At 39.9% G+C, this 19760-nt stretch overlaps 1 protein-coding gene across 3 annotated transcripts in view; it reads right to left on the bottom strand.

Annotated features, from left to right (window-relative positions):
• The window catches only part of mtrr (5-methyltetrahydrofolate-homocysteine methyltransferase reductase), a 74229-nt gene that overhangs the window by 40347 nt on the left and 14122 nt on the right, over nucleotides 1-19760 (bottom strand). For all 3 annotated transcript variants that reach the window (XM_062021109.1, XM_062021107.1, XM_062021108.1), the window contains exons 9-11: nucleotides 8184-8226; nucleotides 3881-4061; nucleotides 1487-1605 (exon numbers count right to left, since the gene is read on the bottom strand). In XM_062021109.1, coding sequence (XP_061877093.1) covers nucleotides 1487-1605; nucleotides 3881-4061; nucleotides 8184-8226 — 343 coding nt within the window. The remainder of the gene's footprint in view (nucleotides 1-1486; nucleotides 1606-3880; nucleotides 4062-8183; nucleotides 8227-19760) is intronic.

Consider the following 19760-nt stretch of genomic DNA (forward strand, 5'->3'; position numbering starts at 1 on the left):
TCCAATACCAAGTATTTACAGGGGCAGTATTGGTCATACCAATGTTCATACCTACAAATTTTCAGGATCATTAAATGATAACATTTTTGATCACAACTGTAATTTGACAAAATTGCAGGATGGTAGTGTAACACTATAAATATAATATTTAAATTACTTCAATATTCCTTTTGTTTATAATAAAGTCAATAAGGCAAAAATAATTAAAAGCAAAAACTACCATTCGCTCTTATTTACGGAGTTTGTCATTAATAACAAAAACAACAAAAAACTATTTGCGATAAAAAAAAAAAACAGATCTAATCACTGCAGTATCGACCATCTACTGCTAGAATACTCGGTATTGTTACTGTTATTTGTATGAATCCGCCCACCCTTGTTTACATTCAAGAGGTTTAGTTCAGCGTTTAACTATGCATTTTGTATCCTCCTGCGGTGTGTCGTGTAGCACGTTTAGATATTCCTTGTCTTCTAGTCCTCCAGTGATAATGGTATTTGTAAGAAATGTTTATTTTCCGCAATTGAGACAAGGATTAGTGATTTAGTAGCCAGGACATCAGCTGCTACTTTGTTATAGCGAGGACGCTACATTGCATTGAAGACGCGGCCGTTTGTTTGTCGCTGTCAAATTTGCGGGACACAGCTAGAATATGTCATTAACATGCATTAAATGTTAATGAGCATTAAAAGCTCTATCATCGGCCAAATGTGTATCATTTAGATCATATATCATGTATATTGCGCAACCTAAGTCACTAGTCCCAGTCACTGCTGACTTCCATAGTGGGAAGGTGGGGGATTTAGAGACTATTGAAGCTGACTGGGGCACAACCTCATCTGCACAAAGTCACCTGCGACATAGATGTGTCAGTCATGCTAAAAAAAACCTGCGCTGCTTCCAGACATGCCAAAGCAGACGTATGCTCGGGTATCAGTGTAGGCAGGAGAAGCTTTTAATGACGGATCATACGGTCACTTCAGAAGCTCCAAGGTGTCACATTAAAACCATCCTGATGTCTATAATGACACTTTCAATTAAATCAACAGCTTGTAATAAAAATCACTTCGGCATTGGCTGGCTATAATTTATCCTGCGGCCACCACCATGCGGTTTATTTATGTTTCAATCTATATGCTTTTGTGTGCTCCTGACACTCCCGGCTGCTCATTACACACCAAATCATAAGAGCGCGCATTGTGGAGGACCTCATTTATTCCTAATGAGACGAGTGAAGCATTGGAAACAATCTCTGGCACGATGGCGGGAGTCGTCGTTCATATTTATTACGCCTAGTGATATGGAATGACGTCAACCTTTCTGAAGCCCGGTTTAATTGTCACGACGGATTTAGATGGAAATGTGCGGCAATGGCGCGCTCTAAACATCGCATGGACATTTGTGAATATCCATTACCAGCAAGAAAAGGTCACAGCAACAATCTGTGCAAGACAATAGTCAAGAATGCATGAATATACATTTGTTCACCTTTGCTGCAGGAAACCAATGAAGGGCGCGACTCCGGTGCCAGGCCCGACCATTATGAGAGGAACCGATGGGTCAGGTGGAAGTCGAAAGGAGCAGTTGGGTCTCAAACTCACATAGATCTGACGGAGAGAGCTCTGGTCACAATGTGCATTCTAAATAATGAAAGTAATTACAACACTGCTGAAAAGCCACTGTGGGCCTCCCAATCTATTAATTGATCTACTTAACATTCTAAGACAGACTAATGAGAAAACTTATGAGTTCCAACTAAAATCCATAGAGTGTAGAGAGAGAGGATTTAGTTGCTTTCATTCAAATTACATTTTGTTTTAATCGACAACACAAAAACAGGCCCAAAGCTTGCCAGTTGGTGGAGTCTCACGAATTAAGAAGTGAGAGTAGGGTAATGAAAAGCAAATAATGAAACCAGCTCATTCCGACAGCGCTGGCTTTGCCAAGACTTGAATAGTTCTCATTTGAACATTTCCCCAATTTTTTTAACCTTTGAATTAAAGCAGAATTGTGTACCTAAAATTAAACTAAGAACAAATTACAACATGATCAGAAGGGCTTGATTTTGTGTGTATATTGACCCGAATTTGAGAACATTTTAAAAAACACATTTTTGGAAATAACGTTTTATTATTTCAAATGCGATAAAAGAAAATGTCATACTTCTTATCTGCTCAACAGTTGTTTGCTGCATTTATCATCACCATTGAAGAGTTTGCAATACATTCATCCGTCATTAAATATAGGCCGCAATAAAGGGATTTAGCGCCATCTTGTATTAGTTGTTTTTAGATAATTATAATGATGTCTGAATGTATGTATTGTCATGACTACTCAGTTCAGCAGTGCTGCAAGACTCATTGATATTAAATCCTAATTGGATTAAACTAGATGTCGGCAACTTTACTTTTAAAAAAACAGAAAACAAGTCTAGAGAGGGGTGCAGCTGTCGATTATTTTAGTATTTTATCAATTAGTTCACATCGTTTGGCCGTTGCCTTCTCTAGGCTTATATTGAGCTAGCAAAGCTACAAAAATAAAATAAATAAAAAAGCCTAGGGAAAAAAACAACTTAAAAGCACACAATAGCACAGTATCAAACAGCAGCACTGCCTGAATGAAACGTTTGTACACCAATGCATATTTTTATTCCGCATGTGGTTCGTAAATAGAAAAGTACGTACAATGGGGGGGGGGGTTGTAAATCGAGGTTCCACTGTATTTAGAAAATAGACAATACATATTAGAAAGATAAAATGCATAATTTTTTTCACTTTGGAAATTCACAATCTGGCTGAGCTTCACTATGCCTTATTTTATTTGATTTTGCTTTAAACTTCTGCAGATTGTCTAGTGCAGTGGTTCTCAAACCTTTTTTTCCCAAAGTACCACTTCAGAAAAAAACTTAGCTCTCACAGTACCACCACAATGACCAATATCAAATTAAAGTAGTGTAGGAGGCCTAAGTATTCATTAAAAACAAGGCAAAGGTTTTGTATTTTTAAAAATGTTTGGCTACTGTAACATTATGCATAGTTTTAACAACACTGTGTTTGAATATAGGAAAATAAAACACTGTATTTTCATCCATCCATCCATCTTCTTCCGCTTATCCGAGGTCGGGTCGCGGGGGCAGCAGCCTAAGCAGGGAAGCCCAGACTTTCCTCTCCCCAGCCACTTCGTCCAGCTCCTCCCGGGGGATCCCGAGGCGTTCCCAGGCCAGCCGGGAGACATAGTCTTCCCAACGTGTCCTAGGTCTTCCCCGTGGCCTCCTACCGGTTGGACGTGCCCTAAACACCTCCCGAGGGAGGCGTTCGGGTGGCATCCTGACCAGATGCCGAACCACCTCATCTGGCTCCTCTCGATGTGGAGGAGTAGTGGCTTTACATTGAGCTCCTCCCGGATGGCAGAGCTTCTCACCCTATCTCTAAGTGAGAGCCCCGCCACCCGGCGGAGTAAACTCATTTCCGCCGCCTGTACCCGTGATCTTGTCCTTTCGGTCATAACCCAAAGCTCATGACCATAGGTGAGGATGGGAACGTAGATCGACCGGTAAATTGAGAGCTTTGCCTTCCGGCTCAGCTCCTTCTTCACCACAACGGATCGATACAGCGTCCGCATTACTGAAGATGCCGCACCGATCCGCCTGTCGATCTCACGATCCACTTTTCCCTCACTCGTGAACAAGACTCCTAGGTACTTGAACTCCTCCACTTGGAGCAGGGTCTCCTCCCCAATCCGGAGATGGCACTCCACCCTTTTAATCAAGTGATTTTTTTTTTGGTGTACCACTAGTGGTACACATACCAGAGTTTGTGAATCCCTGGTCTAGTCTATACCACTACTATTACAGCTCTCCTTTTTTCCGTATTTACTCCTCACCTTTGGCGGAGCCGTGCCGCACAGTAGTTCCGGCTTGTCAGGGAGAACCTGGACAGGGTTGACGAGGTCAGAAAGCCAACCACTACACAAGCCTCGCCTCCCCACAGGCCGCCAAGAGCACGCTGGGAATTCCACTACACTAAACACGAAATTCAGCTTTCCTGGCTGCTGAAGGCAGGAGCTGAGAGTTTGAGAAAGGCAGATAAAAAAAAAAAAGTTAGACGCAAGCGGCGGCGAGTGCGTGTGCATAGCATACAAACAGAGATATAGAGTAGTAGAAAAAGGTGAAACGGATTCAGACAAAAAACACCTCTCACAAAAACCCATTTGAACAGCAGCTGATCAAAGAAGCAGAGATGAAAAGGCTTTAAGAAAGTGATATGGCAACAGAATGGCAAGATTATTGTTTGACAATATTAAAAGGGACAAAAAAGTCTAATCATTGGAAGAGTAAAGAATATCTTAGCATACATCCACTTCCTGTTTGCCGCTGGACACCACCATGAATAATGCAAGTCTCTAATGTCTCTCCTCAGTCGGATAAACTAGTCGCCATCTCTCCCCCTCTGCGCCCTCTCTGTCTCTCAATTTTGACATGTGAGCCAGCAGCAAAAAAGCTGAAAAATTCTGACCTTGTGTTATAGACGCTCGTGTGCTACGTGAGCTTTGAAGCGGACCCTAATGGGTACGAGCTTAAGAGGAAGAGCGAAAAAATCAATGGCCGGCTAAGTGAGGCGAAAAGATGGAAACACTTGGGTTGATTTAAATAAAGGAACGTTATCGAGAGGCCTTGCAATAGTCCATTTGTTTTGCTCCAAGTTTCCTCCATCACAAGAGTTTATTAGGGAACGGCAGCACTGAAGTGCACTTAACATGGAGTACTGAACAGACAGGCGGGACAAGGTGACGCAAAGTCTTTTTTGCTTTTAGAAAGAAAGTTAGAAACCTATGGCATGGCTGTCACTATTTATATGACATGCTGAGAACAATGAACACATTTAAAGGTAACTTCAAAAATGTTTTATAGTTCATACAATAAGCGAGTAAACAGTCTAATGTTAACACAAAATGCACCAGAAATCTCTTTTTTTTTCAGGGAATACTCATGGCCCCATCAATATTCTACCAGTGTTTCCCACACAGTATATTCATTTAATTTGTGTCGACAAATAAATTCTGACCATCACAATCAGATTTGGTGCAACCCGTCACCATCGTTTTTAAACACATTATAATGGGACTATGTGTGAATGTCGCTTGTCAGTCCAACTCCGTAGATAGCATCACAACTCTGCTTGGTGAGGAACTTTGGAGTTTTTAGAAATATTTAATGGTATATGCTCTCATTAATGTTAATACAGCTTTCTCAAATACTTCTTAGGCACATTTTTTTATTTTTGTAAAATTCAACAACATTTGTGGTCTTTCCTTTTATTTGTATGTTAAGTAGTAAAGGTCAAAAGTCCAAAAAGTCCAGTTTTGGAAATGTTTTTGAGCTTGTTTTAATCCTCCATCTTGGTAATCACATTAATTCATCATCCAGCAGAGTATTAAAATGTATTTCTTGCATTTTGTTTGTGTAAATAGAGTTTTTTTTTAAACAAGCCGCTGGCTTCTTCAGTGGCAGAAGGTGGTGTGGTAGCAACAAGCGCCTGCTAGCTCACGTACGCCACCCCAATTCACAGACTCAGTGTGTGTGGCGACTGAGGGCACTACAGCACCACTCAGTATAATTTTTCTGTGTCGCCTGATATAATGTCATACTTACATAAAAACCATTACTCAGGCTGTAGATTCTACAGTGTAGAAAGTCATGTTGTAAAAATGATCCTAGAAATGTAGTATTGGTGACATTGCTGCCAGCGGCACTGGGTGCTGATTTGCTTAGGCACTAAATGACCCACCACATAACAACTGCTGGTACACTATAACTACATTAATATGGCTGGATATTTTGGCTCTAACCAAGCCATATACAATGCATCAAGACTTAAAGAAATGCTTATACATTGTGAAATATATGTTGCTGTGTATGTTTTTGTATGCACATGTTTTATTTCCTTGTGACACCTTCAATCATCTCTGATTACCGTGTCTGAAAAACTTTGCGCAAACTACAGATGGTTGAAAAGGTACGTAGAACTACACAAGCTTTTCCGTTAATAACTTTTCTATAAAACCAACGTTTGCGGTGGAAGTTACTTACATACATTTCACCCCTGTAACTTTTTTGTGCACAACAACCTTGATTAATGAGGTCCCTGGTTTCTATAATTCAAGTTTGCATGCGCACCTAGCAGTCAGGAACGTCAGCCTCATATCAGCTTCCTGCAATTCTACAAAATCATACAAAAATCAGGGATGTAAGCACCCTTTGAGGGAAAAAAAGAATAAAATGTATATTAGCACAAAGTGCTGTCACGTTTACAATCCGCCACGTCAATAATATACCCTCTCACTGGCTACAAATAAATATTCCAGAACTACAACTGGCTCGTAACTAACAGTGTTGGGATTGTAATCATCCAAATATGATTAGCAGCAAAGTAGACAGCCACCAACATTGAGCCTCAGAGAGCGAACGGAGGCGACAAGTAAGCTTGCGAGATGGTTCGCTAACTCGCGAGCTTGTTTTAGTGCTCCTGAGATCATCTCCCCGTCTTGCAACTCAGTGCGGCGTTTAGGCATGAGGAACGGCGAATACCTGCAGCTGAGGCAAGCGTTCAACAAATTTTGTTTAGATCATATTTTTATTGATATTTGATTTAAATAAGGGAGAAGTGATATTTTGACAGTAAAAATGTATTTTGCGTTTTCATGGACATTTCTTGTGCCTGAAAAATTCATATAGAACAGTTTAAATACACTACCGTTGAAAAGTTTGGGGTCACCCAAACAATTTTGTGGAATAGCCTTCATTTCTAAGAACAAGAATAGACTGTCGAGTTTCAGATGAAAGTTGTCTTTTTCTGGCTATTTTGAGCGTTTAATTTACCCCACAAATGTGATGCTCCAGAAACTCAATCTGCTCAAAGGAAGGTCAGTTTTGTAGCTTCTGTAACGAGCTAAACTGTTTTCAGATGTGTGAACATGATTGCACAAGGGTTTTCTAATCATCAATTAGCCTTCTGAGCCAATGAGCAAACACATTGTACCATTAAAACACTGGAGTGATAGTTGCTGGAAATGGGCCTCTATACACCTATGTAGATACTGCACCAAAAACCAGACATTTGCAGCTAGAATAGTCATTTACCACATTAGCAATGTATAGAGTGTATTTCTTTAAAGTTAAGACTAGTTTAAAGTTATCTTCATTGAAAAGTACAGTGCTTTTCCTTAAAAAAAAGGACATTTCAATGTGACCCCAAACTTTTGAACGGTAGTGTAAATCAAAAATGTTTTGTTAATTAAATATTTGTTTTTTTAAATGGCCCAGCCTCACCTGCCACGTCCCTAACACATCTCATCTGCACCTGGATCAGTGGTGCTTAGTGAGTATTTAGACCAGGAATATTCAATTGTTTTGGGGGCCACATTTCCAGAAAGCAAAGGGCTTGAGGGGCCAGACTTCCCCCTTCACTATTAGTCTTATTTTGTATACTCCTGAGATTTGGCCCCCAGGTGCCAGTTGAATAGCCTGGTTTAAACCCTTCTGGACTCTGCAGTTTTTTTAAACAACAAGCGACAAATCAAATGACTTTTTCTCGTGTTATTTGACACTTTTGGAGACTAACATAAAAGCATGTATTGATCTTCTCATCGAGCAGCATTTTCAAGTCCAATACCATCCATTCATTTTCTACCCCTTGTCCCTCTCTGGGTGGTGGGAGTGCTGGAGCCTATCCCAGCTGCACTCGGGCGGAAGGCGGGGTACACCCTGGACAAGTTGCCACCTCATCGCAGACAACATTTTTTGCTAATTTTTTGGATGCTGCACCCAATAGAATGATGTAATCTTTTTAGTACAAGAGAAAAGAAAAAGCAATTTTCTACAGAGAATAAAGAGTTCATTTTTTATTTGGTTAACACCTTGACATGCTCTTTATTCATTTAGTCATTCAAACATTTGTATAAGAAACCCATATTTGGCTTGAATGAGGAGATTTCAGTGTTTGAGTGTCATTTCTATATGCAAAAATGAATTCAATGTCAGAGCACATTCTTGATTCGCTTCCTTTCAATTACTACTTATTCTGTTGTCTGATGATTTGCACCATTATTTGTGCAGCAATGAGAAATTTCAAGGTATGAATTTGACGTACTTATCATGGTAATTAATAAATGATGCTTTTTGTCTTACCTGGCGGCTGAATACGGCCTCGGCTGCAGCTTGGGGAGATGCTCTACATAAAAAAGTAAGAAAAAAGAAAGATAGCTGTCAATCATCCTGTTGTCTTACAAATGTTATTACCCATGAAGGGTATAAAGTAAAAGTCATCTTATTTTCAGGACACACTGCTAGTGCTGCATTTAATGAAATAACAGGCAGTTGGAATCCCAAGCGTCCAGATGTGAAGCCAGTGGGAAGCAGATTGTTTATGCAAACCTTTATGCAAAGTCAGCCATGAAGGTGCCCTCTTTTTTGGGTAATAAGCAGCGACGTATATCGCTTGTCACAGTAGCAACTGCTGCACCGCCGATGACTTAACGTGTGCAAGAAATGACTTCACTTACTTGAAACTTGTTATGTGAATAATAAATGAACTTGGAAGAGTAATAATAGTGAAGCAGCCCAGGTATCCCAAGAGCACATTCTTCAGCTAAATCGCTCGGAAAGACCAACAGCTGGACTAATTCTGCACACGCTCTTCCTCTGACACCTCTTAACAGCTCAAGGTGTTAGGGAGACAGCTCAGCAGTTTGATGACACATTCAATCAAAATGAATGGCACACACAGAACTAAACTTTGGAGGATGATGCATCAAAAAAGCACCATGTTATGGCCCGGATATGATATGATTTGGTTTTGGATTATTACAACAGTGTCCTGTTTAACTAAAGAAGAAAAATCATCGCTTAAGGAAGCTATAGTGCAACCTTATACATTATGATTTCTCGAAAAAATATGCCTCCAATGCTTGAAGACCGCAAATCTTGTGATACTGCTCAGTGAATTTCTAAAGCAGGGGTGCCTAAAGTGGGGCCCACTGGCCACATTTAAACAGAATATAATAAGATACTTGGCAAAAAATTATGGAATTACCAGACCTGGAGAATGTTCATTCAGTTGGAGCGGTGTGGCTCAGATGGTAGAGCAGCCAGACAAAAATTAGAGGGTTTCTGGTTCAAGTCCAGCTTCCGCCATAGTCACTGCCATTGTGTCCTTTGGGCAAGATACTTCACCCACCTTGCTCCCAGTGCCACCCAGACTGCTTTAAATGTAGCTTAAAAAGCAGCTAGGATAGGCTCCAGCCCCCCGAGAGGAACAAACGGTAGAAAATGGACGGACCAATTTGTTCCACCATCTAAAGGGCTTTGAGTCTCCAGAAAAAAAAAGTGCTATTAGCTGTAAATATAATTCATTAATAATTCACAAAGTTGTTTAATTTTGTAGAAAAAAACATAAGAGACATGACACAGAACTATAGCCATTTCAAATGGCAACTTTCTGGCTTAAATAAAAACACTAAAATAATTCAAGAATGTATATTTTGGTAGTAACAGTTTCATTTTTAGATCAATCAAGCAGAGTGAAAAATGTATGGAATCACTCAATTCTGAGATAATATTGTGGAATCACCCTGTAAATTTTCATTTCCAAAGCTAACACCTGTTTCAGATTATTAGTTACAGTTCATTAGTCTGCAGTTAAAAAAGGAGTTTTCACATCTTGGAGAGCTGTTGCTCCAGGTGGATTGACATGAATCATGACTCCAACATGAGAGATGTCAATTGAAACAAAGGAGAGGATTATCAAACTTCTTCAAGAAGGTAAATCAACACGCAATATTGCAGAAGGTGTTGATTGTTCACAGTCAGCTTTGTCTAAAATCGGAACTTTTGAAGAAAATATGCACATTTTCACTGTCATTGATGACATGAAGCTGCATGTCAGGTAATGGCACTTGGGAGATGGCTGTCATTGCATATTCAATAAAAATGCACAAGTTTACATTGACATTTTGGACAATATATTTTTCCATCAATGGAAAGGATGTTTGGGGATGATGACATATTTTCAAGATGATAATGCATCTTGTCCATGGAGTAGAAACTCTCCTTGAAGGAAGATACATAAGGTCAATGTCATGGCCTGCAAATAGACCAGATCTCAATCCAATTGAAAATCTGAGGTGGAAATTGAAGAAAATAGTGCATGACAAGACTCTAATCTGCAAAACTGATCTGACAACAGCAATCAGAGAAAGTTCGAGCAAGATTGATGAAAATTCAGTTTGTCACTCGTTAATGCCCCAGGGACTGCAAGCTGTGATAAAAGCCAGAAGTGGTGCAACAAAGTACTCGTGGCATGTTAGTGTTTTTTGTTGAACATCCTCTAAGTCCATAATTTCTTCCCGGGGTTGTACAAAAGAATACAAATAAATAATACTGTGATCTAATAGTAGTAATAGAATGTAAAAACAATGACAGCATGATAAACCTATTTTGTATAATTGTACCCTTATGATTATTAAAATGTAATAAAACATTGCCATTAAAGTTAATAAAGATTTTATAATGGTGAGTTTGAACAAATGTACTTCTTCAGCCTTCTGGTTTTGGCTACCTTCAGAGTATGTTTGAAAAAAGTTATATTATTACCAACAGTCTGTAAGGCAGTGAATGTACACAGGCTGAGTGCTGACTGCTAATTGGATAAGCACAAGGAAAGGGAGGAGGAGCCAGTGTGTGTTGTGAGTGTACAGCCCCCATGGTATGCTAACCATGATGAATACATCTCATAAAAAACCTAAAATCTCTGAGTATAGATTTTATTTCTGCATGGACAGATTAATTTGCCAATAAAATCAATGGATTACAACTTTTATACATTTATAAATGTTTTGCAGCTCCAGATTTTTTTATTATGACTAAAATGGCTTGCTTGAAATGGTTGCCAAACCCCGGTTCAAACCTACCTTTCAAGTAGTTTGCTTAATCTACAGAACTGTTTTATCTCAATAATGTGTAAAACTTACTTGGTCTCTGTGTCTACTTTATTCAGCCAAATGTCCCATTGTCAAATCAATATATGATCATATTGAAAGATAAAACTAATACAGTCTTTAAAGATTTGACCATAGACCAGCAGAAACATGTTAATGATTTCATTTAAAAAGGCCGCAGTCATCATTCGTAGAACATAATGCAACTGCTTTTGGGGAATTCATGTTTTTGTTCAAGTTAAAAACTATTTCTGAGCATCAAGGAGAGTGCTTTGTCTTCACAAATGTAAATGTTTTAGTTGTTATCTGCAAGACACTTAATCTATTCCATCTTTTCAAAGAGGCAATTTAAATGCAAAAGTAATAGTTTAAAAATGAGATATAGAAATGTGGTCAAACATTGATCTATGAAGAGGGACTCCGCCTGCAGACAAATTAAGGAAGGTTGTTAGGATTGTGGCATTTAAAAAGCACTCCCACCAATGCTAAACTACACGCTTTGTTCATTTTGGATGAGAGTCCTTGCCAATTCATTCCAAACCGCAACAATAAGTGGCAGTGAACCAAGAAACTTAATTTTCACTTTTGCTCATTGAGAGGTAAGTTCAAATATGTTGCTTAATTTTCAGCCTGTAGCTCATTTTTTATTAAAACTAATTTATAATTAATGTGGCTGTTTGCAACTTGCTCAAAGTTTTCAAACCAAAAAATAGAACAAGAACATCACCAAGTAACTTACTTACATTGCACAATATATTATTTGGCATATAAATAATAAAAAAACATTTCAATACAGGTTACAAAGGCTAATCGTTTGGCTGGTGACGTACACTGAACAAAAATATTAACTCCCATTTTACATATTTTGAAGTCAAAAGAGCAAAAACATTTACTATACACATAAAAAAATATTCCTCTAAAATATTGTTCCCAAATCTGTCAAACTGTGTTAGTGAGCATCTCTTCTTTGCCAAGACAATCCATCCCACCTCACAAGTGTGGCATATCAAGATGCTGATTAAACAGCAGGAAAATTGCACAGGTGTGCCTTAGGCTGCCCACAATAAAAAGCCACTCTGAAATGTGCAGTTTTATCACAGAGCACAATGCCACAAGTGTTGAAGGAGCGTGCAGTTTGCATGATGACTGCAGGAATGTCCAGCAGAGCTGTTGCCCGTGAATTGAATGTTCATTTCTTTACCATAAGTCGTCTCCAAAGGCGTTTCAGAGAATTTGGCAGTACATCCAACCGGCCTCACAATGGCAGACCATGTGTAACTAGGGCTGGGCGATATGGCCGTTTTTTAATATCGCAATATTTTAAGGCCATATCGCGATGCACGATATCAGGGTTTCCCACACATTCATTTATTTGTGGCGGCCCGCCACGAAAGAATTACGTCCGCCCCAAATTTAAAAAAATAAAACATTTAAAAAATAAAAAATAAAAAATAAAATAAAAAAAGGATTTTATTTTTTATTTTTTTGTCCTCCCCAGCTTCTCAGGCAAATCATATAGTTGATGTAGATGCCCATATCGGCTGTTCAGATTTACTCTACAAAAGAGAAGTGTAAGATACTTCTCTTGTTGCCTTATTTGTATTTGACTTTATTAAATGTATTTATATTAGAAACACAGCATGTGTATATAACAAAGGGTGCAAAGTCTGCAGGCAGTAGGAAACACATGGTTAAGTGTAGGGAGTAAAACTGATGGCAGTCTAAAGTTCAAGATTTTTGGAGCTCTTTGTTCAGTGGATCAGATGTTTGATGAAGCTCTGTGTCTATCTACCACCACTACTGATTTCTGTTTATTTGTTACTGACTGTGGCAGGACACCTCTGCCTCTGTTTCACTTTATGTTGCTGGTAAATAATATGGTTGTAGTAGTAGGCTAAAGTTAAATTATTTAGTATGCACTAATTAAAGGGGCAGAGCTTTGAGACATTTTAGCTTTTATATTTTATAAGATATATTTTTTGTAAGAACCACAATTAATAAATATATTTCAGTGAATAACTGAATATTTTGCCTTAGCCTTGAATGAACACTTGATGCATATAATCACAGCAGTATGATGATTCTGTGTCTACATTAAAACATTCTTCTTCATACTGCATTAATATATGCTACTTTAAAACTTTCATGCAGAAAAGGAAATCACAACTAAAAAAATCACTATTTTTTTCATACGGTGTTGATCTGGAAATGTTTGCCTCGGCATTTTGATGGTGTGGGCGTGTGGCACCGAACGGAGATGTTGACATACGGACTAAGCACTGTTCATTCTCTAGCAGGTGACTTTTGAAATGATGCTACGTATTAGCAGTAATCTACTTTTTATAGCAACGCTTTCGCCCCACACTTGACAAATTACGGTTGTCTGTTCGACATATTCCCACTTGAAGCCAAACCACCGCCAGACGATGGACACCCTGCTGATTTTTGAGGGAATTAATTATTCCTTCATTTGTTACCAGATTTGCACCTTCTTTCGCTCGTATTACCGCTAGCATCACAGCTAACGTTAGCCATGCTGCTACCTCTCTGCTCGGCGTATACGTATGTGACGTGTGTCATGACAGTATGTGACGTGTGTAGAAGCTGCTCTTGCTGTCTGTGAGAAGCAGAGACAGGAAAGAGCGAGGAGAGCCTGTAGTGCAGACCTGGGCATTCTGCGGCCCGCGGGCCACATCCGGCCCTTTGTACGTCCCTGTCCGGCCCGCGTGTGGCCGATCATAAATTACAAAATACATTTTAAAAAGTATCTATCTCGAGTGTGCAATACAACGGTGCTGCTTTTGTTTTGAAAAGCGTTATTTGTATTACTTCCGTGTGGACGTATGCTCGTGCGCGATTGTGAGTGAATGTGAACAGCTGCAATCACAAATTCCATCAATCCATCCATTTTCTACCGCTTATTCCCTTCGTGGTCGCGGGGGGCGCTGGAGCCTATCTCAGCAACAATCGGGCGGAAGGCGGGGTACACACTGGACAAGTCGCCACTTCATCGCAGGGCCGCAATCACAAATTACAAATGGGCGTATGTCCATGTGTAACCTGTGAGTGAAGGTGCACAGTGACAAGTGATGCCCGGTTTTCCCCGAGATGCTAAAAAGAGAAAAGTTGATGACGAATGGCATGTTTTCAACAAGACATGGACTGCCAAGTATTTCTTTACAGAAATTAAAGGTAAAGCTGTGTGCTTAATTTGTGGTACACAGGTTGCTGTGTTTAAAGAATATAGTGTAACGACCTGCTGAAGTTGATGTTGTGTTCTTGAGTTGCGGAAATGAGGAGTGAGGATAGACGTGCGTGTGGAAGGAACGAGATAAGTTGAGCTGTGTTAGTAAATAAATAAATAAATAAATAAATGGGTTATACTTGTATAGCGCTTTTCTACCTTCAAGGTACTCAAAGCGCTTTGACAGTATTTCCACATTTACCCATTCACACACACATTCACACACTGATGGCGGGAGCTGCCATGCAAGGCGCTAACCAGCAGCCATCAGAGGCAAAGGGTGAAGTGTCTTGCCCAAGGACACAACGGACGTGACTAGGAAGGTAGAAGGTGGGAATTGAACCTCAGTAACCAGCAACACTCCGATTGCTGGCACAGCCACTCTACCAACTTCGCCACGCCGAATCTGTACACAATTCTTGGAAGCTGAAAACATCCCAGTTCTTGCATGGCCAGCATACTCATCGGACATGTCACCCATTGAGCATGTTTGGCATGCTGTGGATCGGTGTACACGACAGCGTGTTCCAGTTCCTGCCAATATCTAGCAACTTGGCACAGCCATTGAAGAGGAGAGGACCAACATTCCACAGGCCACAATCAACAACATGATGAACTCTATGCGAAGGAGATGTGTTGCACCGCGTGAGGCAAATGGTGGTCACACCAGATACTGACTGCTTTTCTGACACCCCCACACTCCCAATAAAGCAAAACTCCACATTTCACAGTGGCCTTTTATTGTGGGCAGCCTAAGGCACACCTGTGCAATAATCATGCTGTTTAATCAGCATTTTGATATGCCATACCTGTGAGGTGGGAAGGATTATCTTGGCAAAGAAGAAGTGCTCACTAACAGATTTAGACAGATTTGTGAACAATATTTGAGAGGAATTGCTCTTTTGTGTATATAGTAAACGTTTGAAATCTTTGAGTTCCACTCATGAAAAATGGGAGCAAAAACTTATGTGTTGCGTTTATATTTTTGTTCAGTATATGTGGTAACATATTGCGTCATTTCCAGTTGTATTATTTTCTCAAAATTATTATTAATCCATCCATTGGATCTGGTTACCGTACTTCCTGTTGTAATATGTTTATATATACCCCTCTGCTAAAATGTAAAAAGGACTTCTGTTGTTGACATTAGCTCCGGGCGATACAACAAACTTGGGTATCGATCCCATACCAAACAGTTACAGGGGCAGAATTGGTCATACCTAAAATGTTCAGTATCAACAAATTATACAATTTTTGATAACCACTCTAATCAGAGAGTGGCAGTGTAACAATATCAATTTATATTAATATAACATTTTTTATTCACTTTTAATATATACAAAATGTATAATTAAGTCTATAGGCCAAAATAACTAAACAAAAGCAAATACATCTATTGGCTCTTATTTTCTATTGTTTTGTAAACAATAACCAATGTCAAAAAAATATTTTATGATAATAAAAAATATAAATCTTGTAACTGTAGTATCGTTACTGCCTCTTTGTATCGATCCGTTGACGTTCAAGAGCTCTAGTTTGCAGTTAGCATATCCCTTAACTGACGGGGAGTGTAGCATGTTTAGCTATTCCATGTCTTTAAGTCTTCCGGTGATAATAATACTTGTAAGAAAGGCCCTTCATTTGCCACCATGGAGGCGAGGATTAGTGATTTAGAAGCAGTACTGTGGAGGGACATTAGCCACTACCTTACTGATGTGGTCGTTCGCTTGTTGCTGTCAATTTTGCAGGACACAGCTCGACTGTGTCATTAACATGCATTCTCACGATAAAAGCTCTATCATTGGCCAAATGTATATAATTTTTATCGTCTATCACACCATGCTAAGCGAGACCATAAATCACTCCAAACACCACCTTTTACACCAGTGGCATTGATCTTTTTCCCTGTGCGTGAGCGTATCCTGAAGGTTTGAACAAGGAAGAATGCGGGTCACAATGATCGAACGCGAGCACCCTCTCAGAAGTTACCTAGCCGTGACTGTCAGCAGCTTTAATGAGTTGTATTATTAGATGCAGTGTTTTCATATGCCCGGTTTTTTTAGATTTGGTTTCAGGCCAAAAAAGTCTCGGTTTTCAAACACTGCCTTTGTTTTTCTGCTTTGTTTATTGAGTACAGCAGCAAAATAACCCACCATTAAGCCAAATAAAGTTGTAGCATGGAGTAATATAGTCCAACTAAAGCCATGTTTCCAAAGTGCCACTGAACGCACCTCACTGCTATGGTTAGTCTAGCCCAGGGGTCGGCAACCCAAAATGTTGAAAGGGCCATACTAGACCAAAAATACAAAAACAAATCTGTCTGGAACCAAACTGGAGCCTTATGTAAGTGTTATAATGAAGGCAACACATGATGTAAGTGTCTTTATTAGCTGTATTAGACTACAATCTAAATGACTGTGTTGCAGGCTGACGCAAATCTTCGTTGACAGAAATGTTGAAATGTAATATTTATTCTACACATTTTTACAACATTGGAAAACATTACTAAAATGGAGGCTTTTCAGCGGGTGAGCTAACTCCTGGAAATTACTGGCTTAAAATGGCCAAAGGTAAATATGTGTGTGTTCAAGTTGAAGGAAACAGAAACTGAAAATAAAATGAGCTCAAATATACCTAAAATATGAGGTATAATGATGCATTATGTACATACAGCTTGCATAAATAGCATGTTAGCATCAATTAGCTTGCAGTCATGCCGTGACCAAATATGTCTGATTAGCACTCCACACAAGTCAATAACATCAACAAAGCTCACCTTTGTGGATTCACGCACAGCATAACAAGTTTGATGGACAAATAGATACAAAGGAGAAGAGGCATAAAACATGTCTTTCTGTGGCAGAATCAAGGAAAGTTGTACATGTAAACAAACTACGGTGCGTTCAAGGACTTCCGAAATTAGTAGGACAAAATGGCGCGCGCCAAATACTCTCATCAGTGAAGCATGTTTAATGTAAACAGTGGCATTTCTAACAATTAGGAAGGTTTGTGTTATGTGTGTCCTACAGAAACCATATTGAAACAAAAAATACATATTTTTCCTCATCTTTTTCCATTTTCATACATCTTTTTAAAAGTTCCAGGGAGCCACTGGGGCGGCGCTAAAGAGCCACTTGTGGCTCGAGAGCCGCGTGTTGTCGACCCCCGTCTAGCCAAACAATCAAGGTTAATATGGCGCTTATGGGCTGTCCTCCTCCTCTACTGCCACCTTGATGGCAGAGATGGAGTTTGTTCGCGCTCATAGAGACACAAGCGGGCACGCTTATATTGCCTAGAAGGTTAGTTCCACCTTGTATTCCCTGCTCATAAAAGTAACTAAACTAAAAGTAGTGAAGCTGTAAAAGGAGAGCTCGCGTCTGGGTGCGGCGTCACAGTGTGACGTGTTGCGCCGTAAAGCTGTCCTGTGCATCAGTTGATACAAACAAAGTCATGTGAGCACACAGCCGTTGTTCTTGTACAAAACACCAGTGCCAGCACTTTGATAAAGAGGGTTAGAAGTACCAAAGAATTTAAAACACTATTGAATTCAAACAAAGTAGGGAGGTGGCATTTATGGGTTTACCTACATGATATATTCTAAGAATGTTGTCACGTGTACGCATCGTTTGCTGTGGTCCTGATGCCAAAATCCAGAAGACAGCAACCATCGTGCAGGTAAAAGTATATTTAATGTCCAACGAAGGCAAGTGCAGCTTGGGAGTGCACACAACACTAAACTTTGGCAGGGAACAAAACAAGCTTGTCAGCGTAATGACAGCACATGAAACAAAGCAAATGCAACATTAGCAATGAACCAGCAAAGACAGCAGCGACGGCTGAAACCAAATAGACTGGCAAACAAAGTGAAGGTGCTAAAGAGACAAGAACCAGGAAGTGGAAACTAGAAAATAAGAGCACTGGACAGGGGCTAAATTTACCAAATATAAACATCCACAAAACAAACAAGGCATTTCTTGCACGACAGGTCATGACAATTGTGTTCTCATTTTCTGTTAACCCATCTTCCTTTCCGATTTTTGGACCATTTCATTAAGAAATTCAGTCAGAAGTACCTGTACCTGCCTTCACTCGCCGCTCATCACCACCAAGAGTCTTCATTATAGGTAAAAGTGATGGCAAATGTTTATTTAACCATTTAATTTGTCTTTTACATGCATTTTGCATTGTTTTATATCGGTAAAACTATAATTATTCCCTAAAAACCTGCTCAGTGGCGTTGTGGTTAGTGTCCGCCCTGAGACTGGAATGACCCCGGCCGAGTCATAACAAAGACTATAAAAATGGGACCCATTGCCTCCCTCCTTGGCACTCAGCATCAAGGCTTGGAATTGGGGGTTAAATCACCAAATGATTCCCGAGCGCGGCCACCACTGCTGCTCACTGCTCCCCTCACCTCCCAGGTGGTGAACATAGGGATGGGTCAAATGCAGAGGATAATTTCACCACACCTAGTGTTTGTGCGTGTGTGTGTGTGTGTGTGTGTGTGTGTGTGTGTGTGTGTGTGTGTGACTATCGTTGGGACTTTAACTTTAAAAAAGTGTTTTGTTTTCACAATTCCGAGTGTCTAAAACAGATGAGTTGATTTAGATTATTTCCTTTTCACCAGCTCATTTAAAGGGAAGTACAACTGTGTTACAATATTTTTGCTTTGTCACCAGTGTGGATGTTTAGTTGAGATATTTTAGCATATATTAAACTGTTGATTGGTTTTAGCATCTTTCATGCATCAATGGTGGTACCTGCAACCATCATTTTCTCTCGATGGAAAAAGTTTGGACACCCCTGCCCTACAAGAAGTTAAATAAAAAAAGATCCTTACGGAGTACAGACCGCATCCTGCTGTGACCTTTTCATATACAGAGGGAAAAAAGGATCATATAATAAGGAGGTAGTGCATGGAGACATGCATCTGGGCTCATTATTTACAATCCCTGTCGACCCATGAGTATAAACTCTGATCTTGCAGTCTAATGAACCCCAAGGAGTGCGTAACAGTGTCCTTGCGCTCGCCGAGTCAGACTTCACTATTAACCTCCGCTCTGAGGCGACCCCTGCACTCAGGCCCCCCAACATCTGTTGCTCCAAAAGAAGCCTCCAACGCCACATTTTCACACATCGGAAGGCTGGCATGAAACATAACTGGCATCAGGATAAGGTCAAAAGCTGTGATACAGCTGGTTTTAGAGGACAGCTCAGCTCCTTTTGCAGGCGTTTTTTACACAGTCACCGATCAACCAGCTAATGACTTGGAAGGGAAGTTTTTCAATCAAGAGACTGCATGATGACAACGACATTTATCACATTCATTAACGTTGAAGGGGACAGGACAATCTATGTCTTGACTTGCACAAAAAACTGACACAACAAAAGGAAATTAATTTTGCCTCACTGAGTAGACCAAGAATGTATGTTGTCCATGTCACAGAGTGCTGGTCTTTACAAGGGGAACAGTGCCCCCTGGTGGATAAAGAGCTGCATCAAATTATTGTGTTACTGGCTTGGTGT

This window comes from Entelurus aequoreus, linkage group LG15, assembly GCF_033978785.1.
Source record: "Entelurus aequoreus isolate RoL-2023_Sb linkage group LG15, RoL_Eaeq_v1.1, whole genome shotgun sequence".
In the NCBI taxonomy this organism is placed as follows: Eukaryota; Metazoa; Chordata; class Actinopteri; order Syngnathiformes; family Syngnathidae; genus Entelurus; species Entelurus aequoreus.